Here is a 22,075-nt window from a genome sequence, read left to right as displayed (position 1 = left end):
GTAAATAGTACCTTTATGGTGCGAGAGGGAAGGGGGAGAGAAAGAGAGACCAGGTACAGCTCATGATTTTACAGCTATAAAACCATATTTCTGGTTATTTGTTAATGGCGTGGGAGGGATGTGTGGAGAGGATCAATTATTTTATACTTCTTCCAGCAATCAAATGGGGGAGTTCTCTTCTGAGACAATCTGTATGTTGATTATATAAAACCCGGCTTAAAATAAATGTAACCAAAACCACTTCAGTGCTCAAGTCCTTGTTTTGCATTTTCAGTGCTCAGTTAAGAGCTCGATTTGCTTTCATGATTTAGTTGCATGCACCCGAACTGCTTTAAGCCTCTCAAAAACGTTTTAAGAAGCTTTCTTCCTTAAGCTACGTGCGTTCTTTCAGTTAAATCGAAGGTCTTGTAAATCCAGAGTACTTTCACCAGTCGGAGTAGACTTGTCATCCAGTTCTCCTGTCCGTAGTGCCCTGACTGCCCTCCGTGCGCCTCTCAGAACGCAGCCCGTTCCTGGTCCTTGTAGCCACGTTTCTGTTGCAGCGTATCCCGTGCAAGTAAATATTTTGTTCATGCTTATGTCAGGCTCTTGAAGTTATTTTCGAGGACTTCTTTGTTTGTCAGATACCGTTATATTGCCAAAAATGTGACTGATGTGTGCTTGGATGTGACTCACTTGCATTGCGGATGACTTGAAGCTGTTAAAATCTTAAAGGGGCGTTTTTAACAGGCACATTTATTTTTCTGGTACAGGTGTGCCACAGAAATTAAAGTTACAGTGAGAATATTGGACACAGAGTGAAAGATCAGATATCCTTCTGCATTCTGACATTGATAATTTTAACCTCCGATTCGTTCCCTTGAGACACCAGAAGGATGGTGAATTCTCGGAAATGAAGAGGAGTAAGAATGAAATGCCTCCTTCCAAGTGTCGTCCTTAGGCGTAGTTTAACTTTCTCATTGACGCGTTTTCCTTAAACGTGAGAGGAAACAATGGTAGTTTTAAGGTTGTGCTTTGAAAGAGCTTCATCGTTATCTTCAGTGTAAGTGTTTCTTCCTGCTGGGAGTTCCGAGATGTGTCGAGTCGCGAAAGTTGACTCCGGAGTATAAAAACGACGTTGTTAAAAACCCACTGCCACAGCCGAGCATCTCGCTTTACCGCATCCAAACCGCCTCACCTGTCACGTTGACCCCGGCATGTGGAAACGAGCGTGGCAGTCTGGAGGGGAACAGCCCTTCCTCCAGAAGGGAATGATCAGCGCTCACCGAAACAGTCGCTTTTTTTTTTTTTTTTTTTTTTCTTATTTTTAGTGCGAGGAAGAAAATCGCTCCAAGCGATTCCCGGCAATGAAAGCCGCACATCGCGGCGCCTGTGAAAGTTGCGGGGGCTCGGCGCTGCGCCGCTGCGGGCGGAGCGCCGGCCCCGAGCCCCGGCCCCGCGGCCGCTCGGCTCGCCACCCTTTACCCGCCGCGGGGCTCGGTTCGTGCGCCCGGCCGCCCGCCGCTGCTGATGGAAAGTCGTTCTGGCTCCCGGCGCCCCTTGGCTCTGAGGAACCCTCTCCCGAGCCTTGGGCGTGCTCTGATTTACGCCTCTGAATTGCACTTGGAGCCGGGCGCAAGTGCGATGTGGAAGGTGCGGTGCTGGAGGCTTCCTCCTCCTCCTCCTCCTCACCGCGGTGCCCTCGGCTGGTCTCGCCCGGCTTTGCCCATCTCAGCGCGCTCGTCCCTCCCGGAGTTACGCGGTGCCAGCTACCTGCCCGTGGAACCGACTCTTAGCCGAACAGCGGGAACCTCTAAACCGCAAATCCAAATTAAGCGGCGCTTGAATCAGTGTAAACGCTGCTTTTACCCAGCGAATTTACATCAGGAGAGCCCGAGAGAGGGACTTTTCCCAAACCGTATCTAAACCGAGCGCTTGAAACGGGGAGTCTAGATGGGAGTTTATCATTTCGGAAGTGTTGGAGAACTCCTGTCCCATTAAGATGCAGTGCAAAGGAGAGGAACTTAGTGGGGGGGAGCAAATTCTCCCCCTGAAAGCGCTCCCCGTTCCAGGAGTCGCTGAGCCGCCCAGGCGCTCCCCCAGCTCAGCCCCGCGGGCGCGGGGAGGGGAGGGCTGGGGCGGGAGGGGAAGGCTCCCTTCTTTCGTCCCTCAAGTGCAGAATTCTGGTGGCAGCTGTTTGGGGCGAAGGGAGCGCATCTCCTCTGACCTGCGCCGCTGCCCTCTGACCCGCCATGAATCCCGAAAAGCCAAGCTCCCCGGGGGCCGCGGCACACGAGTCCCCATTGTTCCCAGCGCCCGCACGGTCCCGGGATTTCTTAAGCGACTAGGCTGGAACTGAGTAAGCGTCTGGGCTGGATCCGACCGGGCTCCTTTAACGCCTTAGAGGGACAGACTCGGCTTTATCACTAGGAGCGAGGGACTCGGTTATTAGGAACCGTTTTCTCCTTAGGCATACATCGGCCAAGGTTAGATCAAGTGGGAATTCCGCCCCCTCCTCTTCCGTCCCTGCCCCAGGTTTAAGAATAAATGCAGAGACGGTCAGGGTGGCATTGCCAAAAATGATCTTAGTACAAAGAGGGGTCTTTTATTCGAGGAAATGTACCCACGCCTATTGCAAAATGGTGTCCCCCCCCAAAAAAAAAATAATCACCATAATATGGCTCACCATCGCCTGTACATGTACATCGTATGTTCTTGTTTTCTTACCTTTGTTTGTTTGAATATCTTACCCTGTTTGGTTGGATTAGTTTATTTTTTTTTAGATTGAGAAATTGCATCTCAAAGACGCTAAAATCATGTCTTCAAAGGTTGGCCTCGGCTCTGTAACGCCCTCAAACTGCCGTTGCTTTCTGTAACGTTAAAATAACGCCAGCCTCGCCTCTTGCGGACCTGGCAGTATCACTTACTGCATATTTATCAATTTGGGGAGGTGGGGTAGCATGGTAAATTTCCTTGAACAAAGATGGTGTGAGATGTATTAGTTCATCTAATACCGTGTCTGTCACTTATGTAGACAGAATAATTTAGAGTCCCGGCTTTGCCTTCAATCGTGCCTGAATTAAGGATACATTTTTATAAAAGTTTTATGGGAAGATTTATAATTCGCGATTCATTTTTTGAGAGCTGTATGAAACTCCATGTAAATAATCTAGCATTTAATAGAAAGGTGGCTTTTTGAAATGCAGCTGAACATGGATGGAAGGAGTTCGGATTTAATCTGAAATGGAAATTATATTCCTATCCCGTTAGGAGGAAAAAAAAAAAAAAAAAAAAGGCAGGTTAAAGAGAGGAGCTGCACATAATGAGTCAAGGAAATCCTTGCGCTGTCCCTTTAACTACCGAACATCTGATTCCCTCATCTGGCAGATGGTCTCTGAGCACAGATTTGCATTCATTGTCTTGAAATCTGTTTTCGCGTTGGTGTTATATAGATTTCAGAGGCAGATCTATCCGCAGATCGGAATACAAAAGGGCCAGGAGGAAAGAATCACCAAGGCGGAGTGGTTTAAAAAAAATAAATTAAATAAACGCAGATGCAAATCGTCCTGGTTCGCAGCGGGCTGGGCTGGGGAAGAGCTCCAGCTTCCTTGAATGGGAAATTTTGCCCACATAGGATGTTACAAAAAGTTTTAAGTCTGGACCTGACAGCCCGCGTGTGGCGAGAACTTCAGGGTCTCCTGGGTGCGGGCGAGAACTTCAGGGTCTCCTGGGTGCGTGGCAGGCTCGCTCGCTTTTACTCGTGCAGAGACCCTCGGGCATCGCGGCCGCGACCCGGTTCGTTCCCTCTAAGCACTTTTTTTTTTTTTTAAATATCGCGCCTGAAAGCGCAGCGGCCGGCTACCTGCGCGGTCGCTTTGCGATCCCAGCACGGAACAGATTTACAGGGATTGCTGCTTCTAGCACAGTTTGGCTGTTACATGGTGGCTGCTCCTTTCCGAGTCAGGCTGCCCGGGCTCCCGCGGCCGGGCAGCGCGGCTCGGTGCGGGGCGGCCGCCGGCCCCGCCGTTCCCCGCCGGCGCTCGGCCCCGCCGCCCCCCGCCCCGCCGGCGGCTGTGCGGAGCGCGGCGGCTGCGGACCGCCCGCCAATCGGGGGGCGGTATGCAAATGTCACCTCCTTATTTGGGAGAGGCCCCGCCCCTTCCCGGCCCTTCCGCTCCCATGCTGTAACCCATTCATGGTGACCAGTTTGGGAAGGATCGGCGCTTCCCCGGCGTAGTGTGTCATCAGGCTCCCTTTAGCTCCGTTTCGTCCTTCCTTTTACGTTTATCCCGCTTTTTTTTGTTGTTTTGTTTTCTTCTGGATCAGGCAGCAATCAGTCCTTCTTGTGTCTGCTGAGAAACAGGTGATCCTTGCTAACAGCCATCAGTTTCTGGATGCAGTCTCCCCTCCTGCGTTTGAAGGATGATGATACCAGGCAAGACTGAAGCAGCGTAACTTTTACTTTGCAAGAGGAAAAACTTTTTTCCCTGTTTGAAGGCATTAGAAACACGTAGCATTTAAAAGCAGAAGAAGTTGGTTTTAAAGCTGAACTTCTCCACTTTCCTGGGATTTGTGTGTGTCAATTTCAAAGGCTACGTCTTTTTTTTTTTTTTTTGTCTTTTCTCCTCCCTTATCCCCCAAAAGGAAACTGTTGCTAGTTGGAATAGACTTTTTAAATGTTTGGGATTCAAGATACTTTAGGAAGAGGACCCATTCTGAAAGATAAATCTCTAGGTTCTGAAATGGATTCCGTCAGGTCCTGGGTCAGAAACGTTGGGGTTGTGGATGCAAACGTAGCAGCACAAAGGTAACCGTGACTATTTCTCCCTCACTCTTCCCCCCCCATCTTTTTTTTTTTTTTATTTTAGCAAGATTTTTCGTTACTCCCTGTTGTTGTTTGCATTTGATATTAAATTTATTTTCTCCCTTTCTGCCCCCCTACCTCCTCCTGGTCTCCTGTAGTCAGTGAAAATTGAAGATGGTACAGCTAGAGCTAGGGAGAAGCACTCCAAAACCGGAGAGCGTCAAGAGCCCTACCATCCAGTGCAGGGATCAGATCGTTCTTTTTCTGCACAGGGGAGGTGGGGAGAGGGAACTGCTTGTACCTAGCGGTATAGACTACTCCTTCCCTCTTTCCGGGTCAGGCAGCCGAACAGGAGTGGACCTATTAAGTCAGAATTAACTTAAATGTAGATCTTTTCCCCCGCCTCCCCCCTCCCGTCCCCGGCGCATCTTGTTTTACTTAATTCAAGTGGCTCTGTAGCCGCCGTAGGCATTGGCGAAACCTTAACCCGTGGATTCCAGGCTGGTAGCTGACCAGAGCGTGGTTTCCAGTAAGAAGGGGAGCTCGCAGGACGGGAAGAGGTGCCGGCAGCTCGGTAGAGCCGCGGCGGCAGCGCCGAGCCCGCGGGCGCCCGGCGCAGCCACCGGTGAACCTCACGCCCGCTCGCCCGGAGCACCTGCGTGCGTGGACGCGAGATCTCTGCTGAGCTGAGACTCCAGCAGGCACCGAACTGGGGACTTGTCTGTTTGTTTTTTCACTTGTTTGGGCGAGTTAGCTTCCCCCCCCCTCTTGTTTTCTCTCCCAGCCAAGTCGGCACAGGACCGTTATTCCAGTCTCTTCCCGTTAGGGGTAAGACGATGAAAAACCCTTTTAGGTAAAATGTGTTTTTTTTTTCCACTTTGCTCTCTGGATACCTTTTTTTTAAAAAAAAAAAAAAAAGTAATAGCGTCGGGGAAGGGAGAAGGCTAAATTGGTCCTGGGAATAAGTTGAGGTTTATTAGTACAGAGACGGGGTGAAGGGCATGTAACAGCAGATGGGACTTCAACTGAAACAGAAACGTTATAGAAATAAGTACATCCATGCCCCCACCCACGGCCCGATCTGTGAGCAAGACTTTCCAAGCACTATGGGGAGGAGTTATCAGAGTTTTATGAATGCTGATAGACGGTTTAATAAATATGGTGTGTGTGGCAGAGAAAGGTTTATTCCTGGGGAAACCAAAAGTAAAAGGAAACGGCTTCCAAGAAGCCTCTAATTCACGGGAGCGCTGGGGATGCAGTCGCGTTGTGCTGGGTGGTGGCAGCGCCAGGTCCGCAGCAAACCAAGAAATCCGAGTTCTTACATGCGGAATGAGAGGAAGCCCCAAACTAAGTGCAGTTGTGGCGGATGTGGTGAGTTCACACTGCCTATTTGGCAGTGGAAAACACAGGGAAACATCTGTAGTTCTCCAAAAGAGTCAGAAACTTTGGCCAATGCAGCGGAGCTGTTTTGAGGACTGAAAATCGAAGCTGTTCTGACTTCTGACTCATCTGGCAGATGGACTTGATCTGTCTGTTAAGAGCTATGGAGGTGCTCGTGTGCACCTCTGCAGTAGGCAGGAATCGACATTAGGGAGAGGGAGCTGCAACTGCTTTCACTAAGAAATGTGGCTGCAGTTAGGGATGCTGGGGATATGCGAAAGCCGGGAAATGTCACTGCATTTTCTGCAGTCGGATACAAGACTGGGGAAGGGCTAATTAACCTGAGTCTAAATTCTCTCAAGTTAAATCGGAAATTGAAGACGCAGGCATTGGTTCAAATAGTGACCAAAGACTACGACAGACTTCGCTGCTGAGGGAATTGGATGCTCTGCTGGAAACTAGTTGTCTTTTACCCCAAATGTAGGTCTCTGAAGTTGACAGTCCGCTTGTAGGAAATGTTTTCAAGTCGCCTGTCATCTTCAACAGGAAAGTGAACGGTGTTGGGGTGTGCAGATAGACTCTGCAAGCGCTGACATAGTACATCTCCTTCCCATCCTGCGCGTCGCGTTCCAGAAACGAGCGTGTCGGGCACGGTGCAGATCGGTAGAGGGAGGAAGGCAAACGCTTGCTGCAGTGAGCAGTACCCGATCTCTCAACACTGGGGCTCTGTCGGTTATTCTCATCCTCAGAGCCGAACCAGAGACATGGGGCCGAGCTGTTTCAGTGGCAGCTTCAGACTGGGGCATTGCCCCTTCCCCGTGCCAGCTCCCGCTCGGAGTGGAGCCGCTGTGCGCGCCGCGGCGGCGGGATGCGCCGAGGTGGGAGCCGGGGGTGACCAGGGGCTCTGGGTAACCTCAGGTGGCACTCGCACAAGGTGGCCATTCCCAGCTTTTCTCTGAACGTGTTCTGCCTTTTCTGTTGTTGTTTTGCCGTGACTGCTGCACAACCTGGTAATGTCTTTGTCTCTCCCCCTGCACCCCGTCCCGTATGTTTCCTCCACAGCGGAGTAGCTTTGTCCAGAGCTCACTTTGAAAAACAGCCACCCTCCAACTTGAGGAAATCCAATTTCTTTCACTTTGTTCTGGCTCTCTACGACAGACAGGGGCAGCCCGTGGAAATAGAGAGGACAGCTTTTGTGGACTTTGTAGAAAATGATAAAGTAAGGCTTGTTATCTTTCTTCTTCCTCTTTTCCTCTCCAAATTTGATCTTTTCTTCTTCCCTGTTGAGCTGCTAATTTTTAATACCTGTTGTCCCTAACAAAATACAACCAGCTCTTGGTCAAGAGTTCAGGTGCTTTGGTAGAGCTGTTGCCCTCTGTGTGCTGCTGTAGTTAAAAAGGATTAAAAAGTTGAAAAAGCCTCTGTAGTATCAGGAATACAATGGGAATTTCATACACCCTCTAAAAATAGAATAAAAAATTTCATGGGGAACAAATGTGGTGTTTTGGGGTTTTTTTGGTACCTACCAGATCTGCCAAGTTTTATTAGTACCCTAACAGAAGTGGAATCTGACCTGTAATATGTCATAATATCTGTTGAGATTGATTATATGTATTTCTTGAGACTCCAAAGTCAGCGGCAGGACTTGAAAAATGTTTGATTTTGGATTTCAAATCCATGTGTTGACTGCTTCACATTGTTTTTACAATTATTTTCTTAAGTCACGGACAAGATCTTTTTAATTATGAAAGGTGCTCATAAATAATTATATTCTAGGAAATTACAGTGAAAAAACATGCAAGAAACATCCCTCAGGAAAGAAATATCAGTAATGGCTCAAAAATAACACTATTGCAAAGTAATAAACATGTTAAAAACAAACCCCACTGAGCTTTCCCACTATCAATCTGCTTTACATTAATTGACTTAAAATGTACAAATTCATCTCAATGTATATTGCCTTGAAAAAGTTGAGTGCATAATAGCAAATAAAAGAGGAAAAGAAGTTCTTTAACTCCTGCAGCAAAAGGTGTCAGCAGTATTTTGTAGTTTGTCCTGGGTCATTTGGAAGGTTAATAAATCCCAATCAGTGGATTCACCTCTCAGAATTTGAATGAACTTTGTTGTCACTTCCATCATGATTATCAGCTTTTGCATTTTAAATGTGCCAAATGTAAGTTCTGGACATTTTTTATTTTTTTTTTTAAATCTCTCTTTCAGGAGCAAGGCAATGAGAAGACGAACAACGGCACGCATTACAAACTCCAACTCCTTTACAGCAACGGTGAGTCCCCTTTCCAGTCAGTAGCTTGTACAGTCAGGCAACATTTGCAGATATTGTCACTCTGATTTCTAAAATACACAGCAATGCCCTTTCATGGTGCCCCTTCAGAGCGGGCATGGGCTCTGAAGTTTACCTGGTGTGGATGGGCTTGGGAAACACGCTAGAGGAAACAAAACTAAATGTTCTTTCTGAGGATGTTTAATAAGGCACTCGGTGAACCGGAGTGGTTTTGCTCGGATGTTTAGTGCAAGATGCATGTGACAGCATTATTCCTGACTCTCCTCTCTCGCTCTAGGTGTCAGGACTGAACAGGATCTGTATGTCAGACTTATCGACTCCGTCACTAAGCAGGTGAGCATAGCTGATACGTGCTGTGCTATCCTGCCCCACCTCATCCTTCCTTTTTTCTTAACATTGCCCTGCATGTTTTTTCTTCTCTGGTTCATTTTTGTCTCTGTTCTTCTGTATTGCAGACGTTATTTTTGAGGGCAGTTGAAGAGTAATGCTCTTAAATATCTTCCCCCCCCCGCCCCAGATTGTAGGTTTTTATCCACTTTTTCTCAATATTTCTGTATAAAGTGCTTTCCCTGCTCATAAAGGTGTTGGGGGAAGGAATTTATTTGCAACCAATGGTGAGCAGTAGCAAAAAGCCTTCACCTCAGATCTGAGTATTATGGCAAATGAGTAACTCCCTGATGCTGCTGGCTTACATCTTTTCTTAATTTTTGTAGCCCATAACGTACGAAGGCCAGAACAAGAATCCCGAAATGTGCAGAGTTTTGCTTACCCATGAGGTCATGTGCAGGTAAGATGACTTTATTAACAGCGTGGAATCTGTTAAGTTTGTTTCCATAGATGCCAGAACGGCCCTTCTGCTGAAGCTGGAGGTGGGAAGAGTTTGATATTTTTTGTTTTGTTATTGAGTCAGAGATGCTTTGTGTAGGAAGCTTTTCTTTTTTACATGTGGATAATATTTGATTTGGGTTCAATACAGATATTTGGGGTTTTGACTTTTTTTTTTTTCAGTAAAAACTGCAAGAGATTTAGCAACCCCAGGTCCGCAGTGTAGCTGTGCTTTTTTTGTTTGTTTGTTTAAACTAGGCCTTTGTGGTTTTTAAATCAAGGCTTTTCATATGCTTATTTCTTACAAAATTCCTGTTCACCTTTTGAGAATGAGCAGTTTAATTTACAGATCTTTACGTGGAAACTAAAACACATTCTTTGTGTTATTTTATCTGGTGAAATACTCTAATTTTCTTAATTAAATTATCGTCATTAATGTTTTTTAATTTTGTTTAGTTCTACCCCAACCAAAAAAAGAAACCCCTCACACCAAAATGCAAATCCTTCTTTTCTATACCGTGTAAGCAATATTTAGGGGACTTCCACCTTTAATTAAAAAATCATGTAAAGTTATAAATTAGAGGGTAAGATGAGTTGAGGATGTTTTTAATAACACTTGTATAAGTCTGAAGTTGCATGTACCTTATGTATGTACATCATGCTTCCATGGTAACTTATTACTTTTCCTGTTCTCTTATAATTAAATTTTTTTCAATACATATAACAATGCAAACACTCGATGTTCTTATATTAAAATGTGTTAAATTGTGCATAGAATGTTATTTCATAAAATGAAAGGCAAAACCAATCTTGACCTTTATTAAACACAGTTTGTGATTTATTGTATTAGTGGGAGGGGGTTAAGCCGTTGAACTGAATGTTGCTTCTTTTAATGTTGCAGTTTGCTATTTGATTTTTTTTTTTAAAGTAGCCTTTTAAGTTAATACAGTAGCAGTAAGAGCAGCTTATTTGGACAGACTTCTTGTCAACGGAAAGTCCAGTTTCAGCACTTAATTAGGTCAACTATTACATTTTGAAAGTAATGGAATAATCAAGGAAACGTATAGTGTTTATCTGTTGCACTTTGCTCTCGTTAATTAAGCAAATGAGCGCTGTTACTTGTGACCAACATTCACATAGGCATGCACAAGCACAGCGTCTGTCCTGTGTCAGAGGTGCATACGGTGCAGATGTCGTAGCAAAGATCAAATGTGTATATATGGTACTTTCTGGCATATCTAGAACTCGTGTACACATTTAAATATATATGCTATCCATATTACTGAAAGTCTTCACTAGAACCAGCTGAACATCAGAACAAAAAAATCTTAGAACTGCGACGCAGTTGGGTTCTGGTTCGTAATAACAAAATAACAGTTAGCGTCCTTCATCCTTCTCCACTCCTCCTGTACAGAGTGCAGTTATTTTAGAAGTTAAAATTCAGCAAACACCAGCACCTTCCCATCACAATGTACTTCTTCAAAATAAAATCAATTGGCTTTTTCCCCTGCTTCCTCTCTGCCTTTATAGCATCAAACGCTCTGTTCACTTTTCTGTACCTGGCCTCCACTGATGCCTGGAAGCGTATTCCGTGCTTGATTTAAGGTGGTGTTCTACAAATGGAAACCATTATTTCGATTATACTGAACTTCCCTGCTTGATAGATCAGCCGAGGAAGAATTACAACTCGGGGAACATCCTTTCCATGTAAAACAGAGATTAGTGAGTGAAATCAAAAGCGCTTTGTAACCTAATCAAGACATTTGATTTCAAATGCCGTGTTTTCCTAGAGTATCTCTGAACAGGGTGCTGCATATTCTGAAGAGGCATTACACACATCACTTTGAATAATGCCGAGGGAATGGATCCAGCTCTAGTTAAACTTGACATTTTATTTTATTTCTTTTAAGTACAATAATCAAATCTTCCTCATTGTGTGCTGCTTAAGTGGCAGCATCAATTTTTAAAGCCCCTAGTTTAGTTTGCATTAGGAACAGTATATGAAAATTTAATGCCCTGTACCCACTCTGCTGTCCAAATTGATGCCTGCTGTTTTTAAAAAGAAGGGTCTGCCTGTCTCTGCTCCTCTTCTCCCAGTCCTCGCTAGTTGAAGGCAGTTTTTTTTTCGTATTTTTCTGTATGTAATCACATACACAGATATTCTTGCTGCATAGAGACATCCGAAACTCTGCATTTTCCACCCAGACAGTGACAGATGCATGCTTAGCAGGCAAGTTGTCTAAATATTGATGTGGCTACAACGATCTGTCATACCCATTGAAAGTTAAACTCTCAACTCTCAATAATTAGTGCTTTCAGCGAGAGGCTCTATTTATTTATTTGCAGACCGAAATTTTTCATTTGGGTTATTATGGCCTAGTGGGAACTGTTCCTAGTAGGGGTGTCTCTCTTAAACACGTAGTCTGTCCCCCCAAAGGTTGGAAATCAAGGTAAACAGTCTCCTCTTCTGGAATAACTTTTTTCTCTTCTTCTTTTTCTTCCAATTATTGACGAAGAGGAAACTAGTTGTTATGCTGCTGCCAGCAACCCGCATGCCCTCGATGCTCGGAGGGTTAAAAGGTATTATAATTTGAACAGAAGTAGTCTCAGGGCCTACAGCTGGCTAATAACAGAGTTGTATTGAGAGCAGGCAAGCCCCACAGCTGTGACTTTCGCCACAAGGCTCAGGCTAGACAGGAGCTCTAATCAGCTGGGCCAGGCGGCCACTGGGGCCCGTGTCTTTATCGGCCAGATGGTGTGAATTTAGACACTTTTGTTATGCAATTGCAGGGAGGAGTTGGGGAGAAGAAAACAAAACAAAGGCCACCATGCTGTGAGCTTATTTGAGTTTGAAATTAGAGACAGATTTTTTTTTTATTTTTTTTTGGGGCGGGGGTGGGGGGTGGTGGTGAGGGGAGGGAAGTTGAGGGCTGAATTTTAAAGCCATTTTAGTCAAGTGTGAGGAGGGAAAGGATGCAAGTTTGCCTTTGACATGAGCCTTCTGGAGTATTCAGTTTGTAGATCTGTGTTGTCTGTGGTAGCTTTTTGGTTTCTGTGTTTGTTTTTTTTTTTTTTCAGGACTGTTCATAATGTAAACCGTTATTTTTCCCATGTAGATCTAGTTAGAGGGAAAAGTATAATAAGAAAAGGTGTAGAAAATACAAGGCTTAGGCCTTGATATTCTTGTTTTAAGCAAATGAGCATCTCTAAAGGTATGTTCCTAGCACCACGTAGCAGAAGTGTAAATATTGGTGAAGTCATGCCAATAATTTGCTTTAGGAGAATATTGTAGGCTTGATCATGGGCCACCAGAGTTTGGGATTTTTACCATTGACTTACATTGGAACAAGTAAATTCTGTTACAGACAGCACTTGTAAAACAAACCCAATGGAAATGTTAGTGCTTGGATACCGTGGTGAAATATCTGGAAACAGGGATTTAAAGGTTTGAGAGGTACTTTTGCTACAATGCTGGGCTGAAACATCCTCAGTCTTTACAAGCACTCTGATTTATGTGTGAACTAGTCATTCACTGGAAGTGACTGTTCTACCTAATCAAGAATTTTTTTCATATGTTTGGGCTCAAAAAGTATCACAGTTAAAGGGAAAAATATCTATCACTCTAACAAAAATTTGTTACCTGAGTGTCATAAGAATGTAGATATTTGTAAAAAATTTGGAGAACTTTAGCTGTAAGAGTTTTAGAAGGAAAATTTTTAAGTATTACAAAGGTAAAGTTCTTAACTGTGATAATTGTGCAAACTAAAATAAAACCAAGATGTGCTTGTTTCAGAACCCAGCCACACTGTACTCCAATCCCGCATAACTCATTCTAAAACACTGACTGTGCCGAGAAATGGCAGCCTCTGGGCAGAGTGTATGAGCTGATGGGACGAGGTGGAGGTACTCCTGGTGTATTCTACTTGAACGTTACTGTGGTGTAGTGCAATCAGAAATATTTTTAATAACCATCTGCAGAAGTTACATGAGTAAAGGATATCTCATTTAGTATTATTACAAAGAGACGAAATGACTGCTGCTCCAGCTAGGTGTTTAAAAAAACCCTCCACCCATCAACAAAACACAACAAAAATATTTAAAAAATTGAGTTCCTTTTGTTGTTTTATTATGGTGGTGTGTAAACCAGCAAGGCATTTATTCCCAGTGCATTGTTACATTGGACACGTCAGAAGCACATGCCAAATTTATATTCTTCTGAGGGAGGGTTTTCTGCTTTTTGGGGGTTTATTTTTTTCCTAAAGAAAAAAAATCTCACATCTTGCTTTTTAGTACAAAAATATGCAATTCTTTATAAACAATCATTAGGCAATGAAATGTGTAAAAGATGCACTTAAAACCAAGTTGGGAGGAGGAGGTATGGGGATATTCCTAGCTAGTGTGAATTACCATAGCTTCACTGGAGTCGATGGAGCTATGACAATTTACAGCAGCTAGAGGGTCTGCCCCAGGGATTTTTAAATATTTAGTGTATCCTTTTATTTTAAAAGGACTCGCATCGATGAATAAGTGCAGGTTTGAGGCAAAGGGAATGTAGAAATGTTGAAACAGTTAGAGCTGCTATTCAAATAGATCTGCTGGTTGTATCTGGTCTTGCTGGGCAATTTCAACTTGCAAACGGGAAGTTCTGGCACACGCTGTAACTTAAGGAGAAAACGCATTTGAAAGTGTTCATACCTGAAGGAGGTTTTTGTTTAAATGTTTATTTTAGGTATTTGTAATTGAATATTAGGCATTTCAAGAAAAAAAGCTAGTCTTTGATATTTTGTACTGCCCTTCAGTGAAGTCAAGCTATTATTATTATTGTTATTGTTGTTATTGTTATTGTTATTGATTTCTCTGCTTGGAATTGCTTCCCAGTTGGAAAACTGTGGGATTCAGACTGATTTGAGAATTTTGCAAATGTATTCAGCACCTATTATACCACTGTACAAAACCCGAAAAAGTTTCTTGATTCAATATGTGTAAATTTGGACAATCTCAGCAGAATGTGAAAAACATGATTTGGAAAAGCGTTTGTGTAACTTAAGGCAGAATCTGATCTGGTGACTTCTGAGGCATATGGGACTTCTGATGCAGTCTACTTAAAATTTTGGATGCCTCCATCCTCCCTCTCCCATGTTAGTTTGGTTGGAACAAACTATCTGAGCATCAAGACAGCTTAAATCTTCTAACAGGCTTTTATGTTGCTACAGATTTTTTAAATTGAGAATTTCAGAGCAAGGACTGTTTTTAAAATCTATCAAACTTTTGGTATTCAGCTGGTGTATATGCAAAGAGAATCACCTAAGCCTGGAAATCAGATAATGACCTGTCTCTTGATGTTTTTTTGTTTGTTTTGTTTTGGTTTTTATTGTTATTATTAAAAATGGGAAAAGAAAATGCAGTGGTTCTGTTCTTCTGTATTTATTTTAGGTTGTTAGCTCATTAGAGAGAGTACTAATTTGTGCACAATCGTGTCGGTGGCCATGCAATACAAAATGTGTATAAATACACACGATCTTAAGGGCTTAATCGTCACTGAAACAATTGCAAAGGGATTTACAGACAAAAAGCCAAACTGAAAATTGTATCTTCAGATCCTTAGTAGGATCTCAGTGTGTTCAGTTTCTGTTTTTTCATTGATACTAATGTAGTGTTGAAGTTTCCTGTGCATGTATGAAATTTAGGGGTTATTAGATATTTAATAATCAACAAATCAGTTATTAGAATGTAACAAATCAGTAGGTTGCTTATAGTCAGTTCTGACGCTTTCTTTAGATGGACTTTTAACCATACGTAACACGGTACTCATGCCTATAATGTCATTATGACATCTGTTAATTGTTTATTAGGCCTTTATAAATAGTGCCTTAGTCTAAAGTGTGACCATATTGCTGTTCTTTTTGGGCTGGGCATTTCAAAATTAAAACTACAGGGAGCCAAGTGCCTCCTGTTGACTCCAGCTGGAATCAACCAGGATTTGGGCACCCAGTTCCCTTAATTCTTCTCCCTTCTGGAAAGCCTAGCCAGCATTTTCTCAGTCACTCTTCCAGGCATATGTTGAGTCCTGAAGGTTTGCAGACAAGACTTTTAACTGGTTGCTTTGCTCTCAACTGTCACAGTGATTATTTAATTTTGGTTTTCTTTCTCTCTCTAGTCGGTGCTGTGAGAAGAAAAGTTGTGGCAACAGAAATGAGACTCCGTCCGACCCCGTGATCATTGACAGGTAGGAAATCAATCCTCATTTTCCCACTAAGGCAATTGCAAATTATGTGTACTTGGAGGTGGTCGAGGGTTTTTCGTGGTGGGTATGTCAGTATCTGCCATTCAGAGATGTCTGTGCTTCGTGATTCTTTAGAAAATGCCAGCCTAGGGGTTGGTTAGCCTTCGTCCATCTGGGCTTACCTTGGCAAACCTGTCGAGGTTTATTTTTTAAATTCTCTGTGTATCGTTTTCATTGTGACCAAATATTTCGCGTGTGTATCTGGAATGTTTTCTGTTCATGAGGGATACGATCCAACTGCATTACTGAGACAGGTAAAGCTTTGTGCAACCTGGCAGCTTTAATAATATTCTTTAACAAAATAACAATATTTTTGTAGAAACGTGGGGAGGAAGGAAGGGGGAAAGGCAGAAATATAACATGTGAGGCAGGATTAAAACTGACGGTTTGGGGATTGTAAGCAATTCTATGTAGAACAGCAGCGTCATATATTGCTCAGATCCAGGTCTGGGTTCTGCTTGCCAGTTTCTAGGTAAATAACATCAACAGGGGAGAGCAACGGTTTGTTAAATCATGAACTGGCACATTAAAAATTGTGAGTATTTGTGGAGGCTTAGAAAACTAACCTCTGGAATTCAATGACTTGAAGTGTTACTTGAGATCTAGAGTTCAGCAAGATTCAAAAGGAAAAATAAGAATAGATGGAGCTGTTTTTTAAAAAAAGTACACAACCAAGAGAACAGTATATAGGGAAGAGTCAGGAAGAAACCTTTCCCCACTCTAGATTATTCTATAGTAACTGTTGAGAGAGTTTTTTCCTGAAGCAACTGTTACAAGGGGCCAGTGGATTGCTGATGCTGAAGTGGATTGATTGTGGATTCATTTTTTTTTGTCTGTATGTGTCTGGCATATTCTATCGACATTCTAATAAGCATTATTTGTCATAGTATTTCTTGTGAATTTGTTTTGGCATTTGGAATAGTCAAGCTGGTTTGAATAAAGATCTACAATTATTTCTTTCATTTGTTTCATCAAAGAGTCAATCTAAATAATTTTGGAACTTTGGTGTGATGGGGTTCTTCCACTCCTTTTACCCAATGGTTCTTCCCTTTCAATTTTGTACTTAGGAGTTATGGTTGAGGCCAAAGTTGGAAATTCCAGCAAAGTAGGCTGTGTGGGTGTGGGGGGGCAGCTTCCTGACTAGAAGCAGAAGTCCTAGATGTGCCATCTTGACCTTTTCTATGAAATTTCTAGCTTATTTTTGACTGTGTTGATGTTTGGTGTGAATCTGCATTTGGGAACTTTCCACTCTGAAGTCTGAATTTTCTGAAACGTATCTTACTGCTGTAGAAGCAGCATGACATAAGGCAGCATGTTAGTCTATGAGTTAAGACCATGAAAGGGAGTAGTTTCTACCACTAACTGAATCTCTCATCTTGACCAAGCTGACCATTCTCATGCAAAATGAAGATTCTGATGCTTTCTGTGGGGATTTGAGATGTGTTGGTGTAAAAAGCGATGGAGGTGAAACTATTAGAAAGAACAGGGCTATTATTTTTAACAGCCATGTGTCAAATGTGCATCATGAGTCATCTGTGCGGTCAATGAGTCCCAAGCTTTCCTAACTTACTCTAAACCTAGAACTTGTATTCCCAACTCCTCTGCTACCAGCAATAGGCATTCTGCCTGTAGACATTCCTTTTGCGTGGAAGCATCCTCTAGGTTCAGTCTGGCCGTTTCTTGTTGAGGTCAGTTCTTCCTTTTCATCTGTGTGTGTGTGTCTCAAAATTCCACGTGAAATCTGGAGTTCAGTAGGAGTAATAGTAAGATAGATGAGAGAAATAAGGGGTTCAGCCCGATAAAGCTGTTTTCACTTGGTTTTAAAGGCAGTCACTAAGTCAGATTGATGCCATAGAAGAAAGAAATTATTACAAATCTGCACTGCTGCGAAGCTTCCTGCACTGCAAGCTTCACAGAGCTTCTTTTTAAGCATAGATGTTTTCTTCTGAACTTGGTAGCAGGTGAAATATCATTTTGTGAAATGCAGCTTGCAACTGTCTGCGATCATGCAGGCCAATAAATATGGTAAGATTTCCAGTTCAGTGTTGGATTCATGGTGAGTTTTTTCTTAGTTTAAAATGATCTACAAGTTTTCTTTAAAAAATAAGTAATAATTAGAATGAAGGTGTTTATTCATTGTTTGAAATGATAGGTAAATCTTAAAATTTGTCAGGTGACAATGCAGCTGTTACATTCTAGTGTGTCTCTAGAGAAGTGAAAAAAAAAAAGTAAAACAGAGAAGGGATTATAAAAAAGCATTTATGTTATGCAGAGCCATGTCCAAACTGTGTGTGTGAAGTTGGAATGGAAGGAAAATGGAGGCCAGGGAAGAACTTTGTGGTCTGAAGGTGCTGGGTTCTCCCTTTGAGCCTGCATTAATTAATTCACATTGCTCCTGTTGCAGTGTAGTGTAGGAGAAAATGGTGGCTGGCACTCAGGAGGTGCCACCTGCATTGTAATTCCATCTCTGTGTGTGACCTACGTGGTTAAAACACGGTTTGATTGTACAGCATAGAAAAGACCAACATCTTGAAAGCTCTAGCAGGGGGCTGTTGTAAGGTGGGAGAGCAGAGGTGGAACTGGTGTTAGGCTGAGCTGTGAGTAGGTAGGTGTAGCAAGTTCTGTGTTTGATTTGCAACTCCCACAAAGGCAGTGGCCTGCTTCAACGTAAAGGATTAGGGAAGGCACCATGTTACTCATCTCTAAGCTGCCTGACTGTGCTGGCAGCTTGTGTGGGGCAAGTAGCTGCTCTCGACAGCAAAGGAGCTGCAAGTGGAGGGGTTTAGAGGCGTTCCTGCTGTGTAGAGATACACGCTGGTGTCTGTGCTACTGCAACTTTCTTGTTCATTGTTTTTCTTTTTGCCTGAGCTGAGTGGCTGCATGTGGTACGCCTGTCTGTGCTCGGACCACACACTTCTGCCGTGCTGTAGATGCATCCTACAAACCTCACTAGACTAAGGAGGCATTCCGATCAGCTGAGGTTCTAACCTGCCATCCAACGGGGCACTGAACTAAACATGCACCAAATTTAGCTGAGTTCAGGGACTACATCAACAAGCTGTTGCGAATGAACATAACTCCAGCAGCAGCACTGTGTTTTCCCCTTTATTTGTTTCTCTCCCTGCTTCCTTGCTTTTTGTGCTTCCAGAGACTGATGCTTGGACTGGCGTGTTGGTTTATTGCTGTAGAGAAACACAGTTCATTGGTGTTTGCCAAATCATGGAAGTCTGTGTCCCTGTTAAAAGAGGAAGAAATAGTTCAGTGGGAAAAAAATGTCAGCCATGTTGTTGTTGGGTTTTTTCTTCTCCTTGAAGGAATTCCAAAAGTTCTTATGCTGAATAAAACATTTCTGCTTTGACCTTTGCTCTGGGGACTAGATTTAGATCCTAAGGACTTTGCAGTTATTTTCCTGTTCACTCTTAGAAACCAGCAGTTTTCTATGTGAAAGGGAGCTTCTTCACTGAAGTTTCCAGTGTTCCTGCTCCCACCAACAGAGATCTGTAGGATACATGAGGATATTCAGGTTCCTGCAACATTCTGAGTCAGAATTCCAGTATAACTTGTGTCAGACTGACTTCAGAATGCTGCCTCTGTTCTAATAGCAGTGTTTCAGCTCAAATCCTGGAATGCTGCTGTTGCAGGCGCTGAAAAGCAGAAAGACAGGACTGAAAGGATCATCTGCACATGCATGGGAGATTACACGATAGATGTTTGGCCCAGAAGCATTTGCAAAATATGCACTCCAAATTTTTTAGACAACATAAGGCACAGTCACTTCTCAAAGTGTTAGAGCAAGCTTTAACTTTGCCTACAAGATCAAAATTCATCAGAGCTAAATTGGTTCCAGTGTGTTCCCATGGTGGACCATAGCACGGGTGGATTTCCAGTGATCTTAATTTCTATTTATCCTGTCTTCCTGCTCAGTTTTCGAAGTTAATACCTGTGGAATTGGTAGGTTTATGAGACTTCAGAAATGTAAATGTTTTTCTTTTTCTCATGGCTGACGTGGTGGTCCTTAATGTTCCTTGTAGTTCCCGGAAATGAGTGTCAACTTTGCATACTAACGTTTCCTTCCCTGTTGAAATCGTAGTCAGGGGTATGAAGTGGATGCCTTGGGGTGGCTTTCAGATAGAAAGGTGGAAGTTTGTTCCTTTAAAGATGATACTTCCCAAATGAAACTGTATTTTGTCATGCCTGTATTATTATTATTTAGTTCGCTACCTTTCTCATGCCAGCTATGCAAATTAAAAGAAACTTAGTCTTACAATTAAGAGGTTGTGGATACTGAAAATGAATTTAATTCCTCATTTTACTGCAGATTTTCTCTCTAATTTTAGGTGAGTTGTATAGTTTTGGATATAAATTCTCCATTCAAGTGGGAATGATATTTTAATATTTTTTTCCCCTTTGTGTTTCTTGGAGATTTAAGCTCTTTAGAGCAGGTTATTTTGTGTGCTTGTAACTCTTAGTACTTCACCTGGTTTACCAAAGTTGTGATCTAACTGAAGCCTCCGGGGTACTGGAGAGAACAGTTTGTTTCCTTTTTTTTTCCTGTTATTTTTTTCTTTTCCTTCTAATAAGATAAATAGTCAAAAGGAATTTCTGTGTTATTTAAATGAAACATCTTAATTCAATTAATGCGACATAACTGGGATGGGACAGACTTTTTTTTTTACTACAGAGGAAATTACTTGGAACACCACTGGAAAAGGAGACCATAAGCCCTGTGCTGGGTGTAGCTGTCTGTCGTTGTGGTTCTTGAGTCCTCTGCTGTCCTTGAGCTGATGGAATAATGTCATTTAGCTCAGGTGCTTTAAGAATCTGAGATCCTGGGTTCAATTCATCCTGCCGTTACCCTAAACTCTTCCTAATTGTCCTGTAAAGAATCTAATGGGTTTTGTTACCACCTTTTATTTATGTATTCAGTGCAGTTGTTACTGGAGCAGCGGCTGTTGGATGAATGGGATTTGGGTGAATCATAGAATGGTTAGGGTTGGAAGGGACCTCAAAGACCATCTAGGTTGAGTGGGATTGGAGTGAATTGCGGGTTGTTTGCAGTACTGCCTTGAGTTGAGGCATGCCCGGTCAGCAGTGCTGCACTCACTGGCACCAGCTGACCGCTTAGTACAGTGGTTTCAGTAGAGGATGAACCACAATATTGGTCAACTGACACAAGCTGTGAATGTTTAGGCTTTCGTTGTTATTATTTTTAAAGAAAAACCCCAAAGCATGAACGCAGCTGGCACACTTGTTGGCATCTCTCTAAAGAAGCAGAAGAGACTGGATTACATTCTTGTGCCGTAGGGGGTCCGTCCATCCCTTCAGTGCAGAAACGGGGCGGCATGGGTAGAGATGTTCATCCCTGCTGGTACTCACACCCTACCTGCTGCATGGATCAACAGAGGACCAAACTCTCCCAGGCTGGCTGGCACGTTTCACAAGCACTAAAACTCACTTTAGGAAAGACAGCTGTTGCCAAGCTTAAGCATTCTGCCTATGCCCCTATAGTGTCCCTGCTGTGTGTTAAAGTGCTCTGTGTGAGATGTCCACACTAACAGGACTGGGCTTTATGCCTTCTTGTGTTCTCCCCCCAATTCCCTCTCCCTAAAAAAGGCAAAAGGGCATATAGATTAGCTTTCATTTTGAAGGATCTGGCTTGAAATAAGCACAGACTTATGGCTATCCTGTTTTGTTTTGTTTTCTTCTTAATCTCAGCCATCTAAAAAGAGCTTTATCCCTTCCATCTTCTGTTCAAGCTGATCCCAAAAACCATTGGGTAACACAAGGATATTTCCTAATGCTTAGAGGGCAAGAGCATGAATGGAGAGGCCTAGATCAAATTCCCACTGATCCTGAGTTGCCCTGTCGCTTCAAACAAGTTGCGTAACTCCATGCCTCAGTTTCCCCCTTAATGCAAAGTGTTAGCAATCACCTAGCTGTGGGAAGTGATTTTCAGATCCTTTGATAGGAGTTTTGGGGTTTATTTTCCGTGTTTCTACTGCAAGGAGGATTTCATGTGCATGGCAGAGGTGGATTGTTCTCCATTCTCTGTGTAAGCCTGCCAAGGTAGAACAAATGTCTCAAATCTGTTGCTGCTGTGGGGTGAATCGAGGAGCCCCAGATAGATGCAGCCCTCCTCAGCTCCCTGCACGCTCCAAGCCCTTCTTCCAAGCCTCCAAAACCCACAGTGGTCTCTTCTCTTGTCCTGGGGAGTCAAAGTCCTTTGTTCACTGCTAAACCCTGCTCTCCTGCAAAGAGCTGCTGTTGTGCCATCTGTCTCTTTATGAATTTTTTAGTGGACTGGATGTTTGTGGGGAGTCAGTAACTTAGAAGTGCACTCTCCTAGCCCTTGGACAAGTGGTTCTCTCAGTGCGTAATTTGTTTGTTTGTTTGTTTGTTTCTCCCCTCCGCCCCTCTTTTAGGCCAAAAGAAAATTTCTTTACAGTAGTTTGCTGTCCAAAGCATCTTGAAATCTTTGATGCATACAATCAGTTAAAGCTTG

The 22,075-nt window shown here is 43.2% G+C and overlaps 1 protein-coding gene across 8 annotated transcripts in view; it reads left to right on the top strand.

The window, feature by feature from the left end:
- The first annotated feature begins 4,655 nt into the window (after positions 1-4,655).
- The window catches only part of EBF2 (EBF transcription factor 2), a 139,915-nt gene continuing 122,495 nt past the window's right edge, over positions 4,656-22,075 (top strand). For 7 of the 8 annotated variants that reach the window (XM_086628199.1, XM_086628194.1, XM_086628196.1 and 4 more), the window contains exons 1-6: positions 4,656-4,786; positions 7,226-7,382; positions 8,384-8,447; positions 8,743-8,798; positions 9,179-9,252; positions 15,448-15,516. In XM_086628199.1, the coding sequence (XP_086484325.1) occupies positions 4,656-4,786; positions 7,226-7,382; positions 8,384-8,447; positions 8,743-8,798; positions 9,179-9,252; positions 15,448-15,516 (551 nt within the window). The remainder of the gene's footprint in view (positions 4,787-7,225; positions 7,383-8,383; positions 8,448-8,742; positions 8,799-9,178; positions 9,253-15,447; positions 15,517-22,075) is intronic. The other variant, XM_086628195.1, reaches the window with a different exon arrangement.

Source organism: Tauraco erythrolophus, chromosome 29, assembly GCF_009769465.1.
Source record: "Tauraco erythrolophus isolate bTauEry1 chromosome 29, bTauEry1.pri, whole genome shotgun sequence".
NCBI classification, from domain to species: Eukaryota; Metazoa; Chordata; class Aves; order Musophagiformes; family Musophagidae; genus Tauraco; species Tauraco erythrolophus.
The sequence above is the reverse complement of the archived record's forward strand: the minus strand, read 5'-3'. Positions and strand labels throughout refer to the sequence as shown.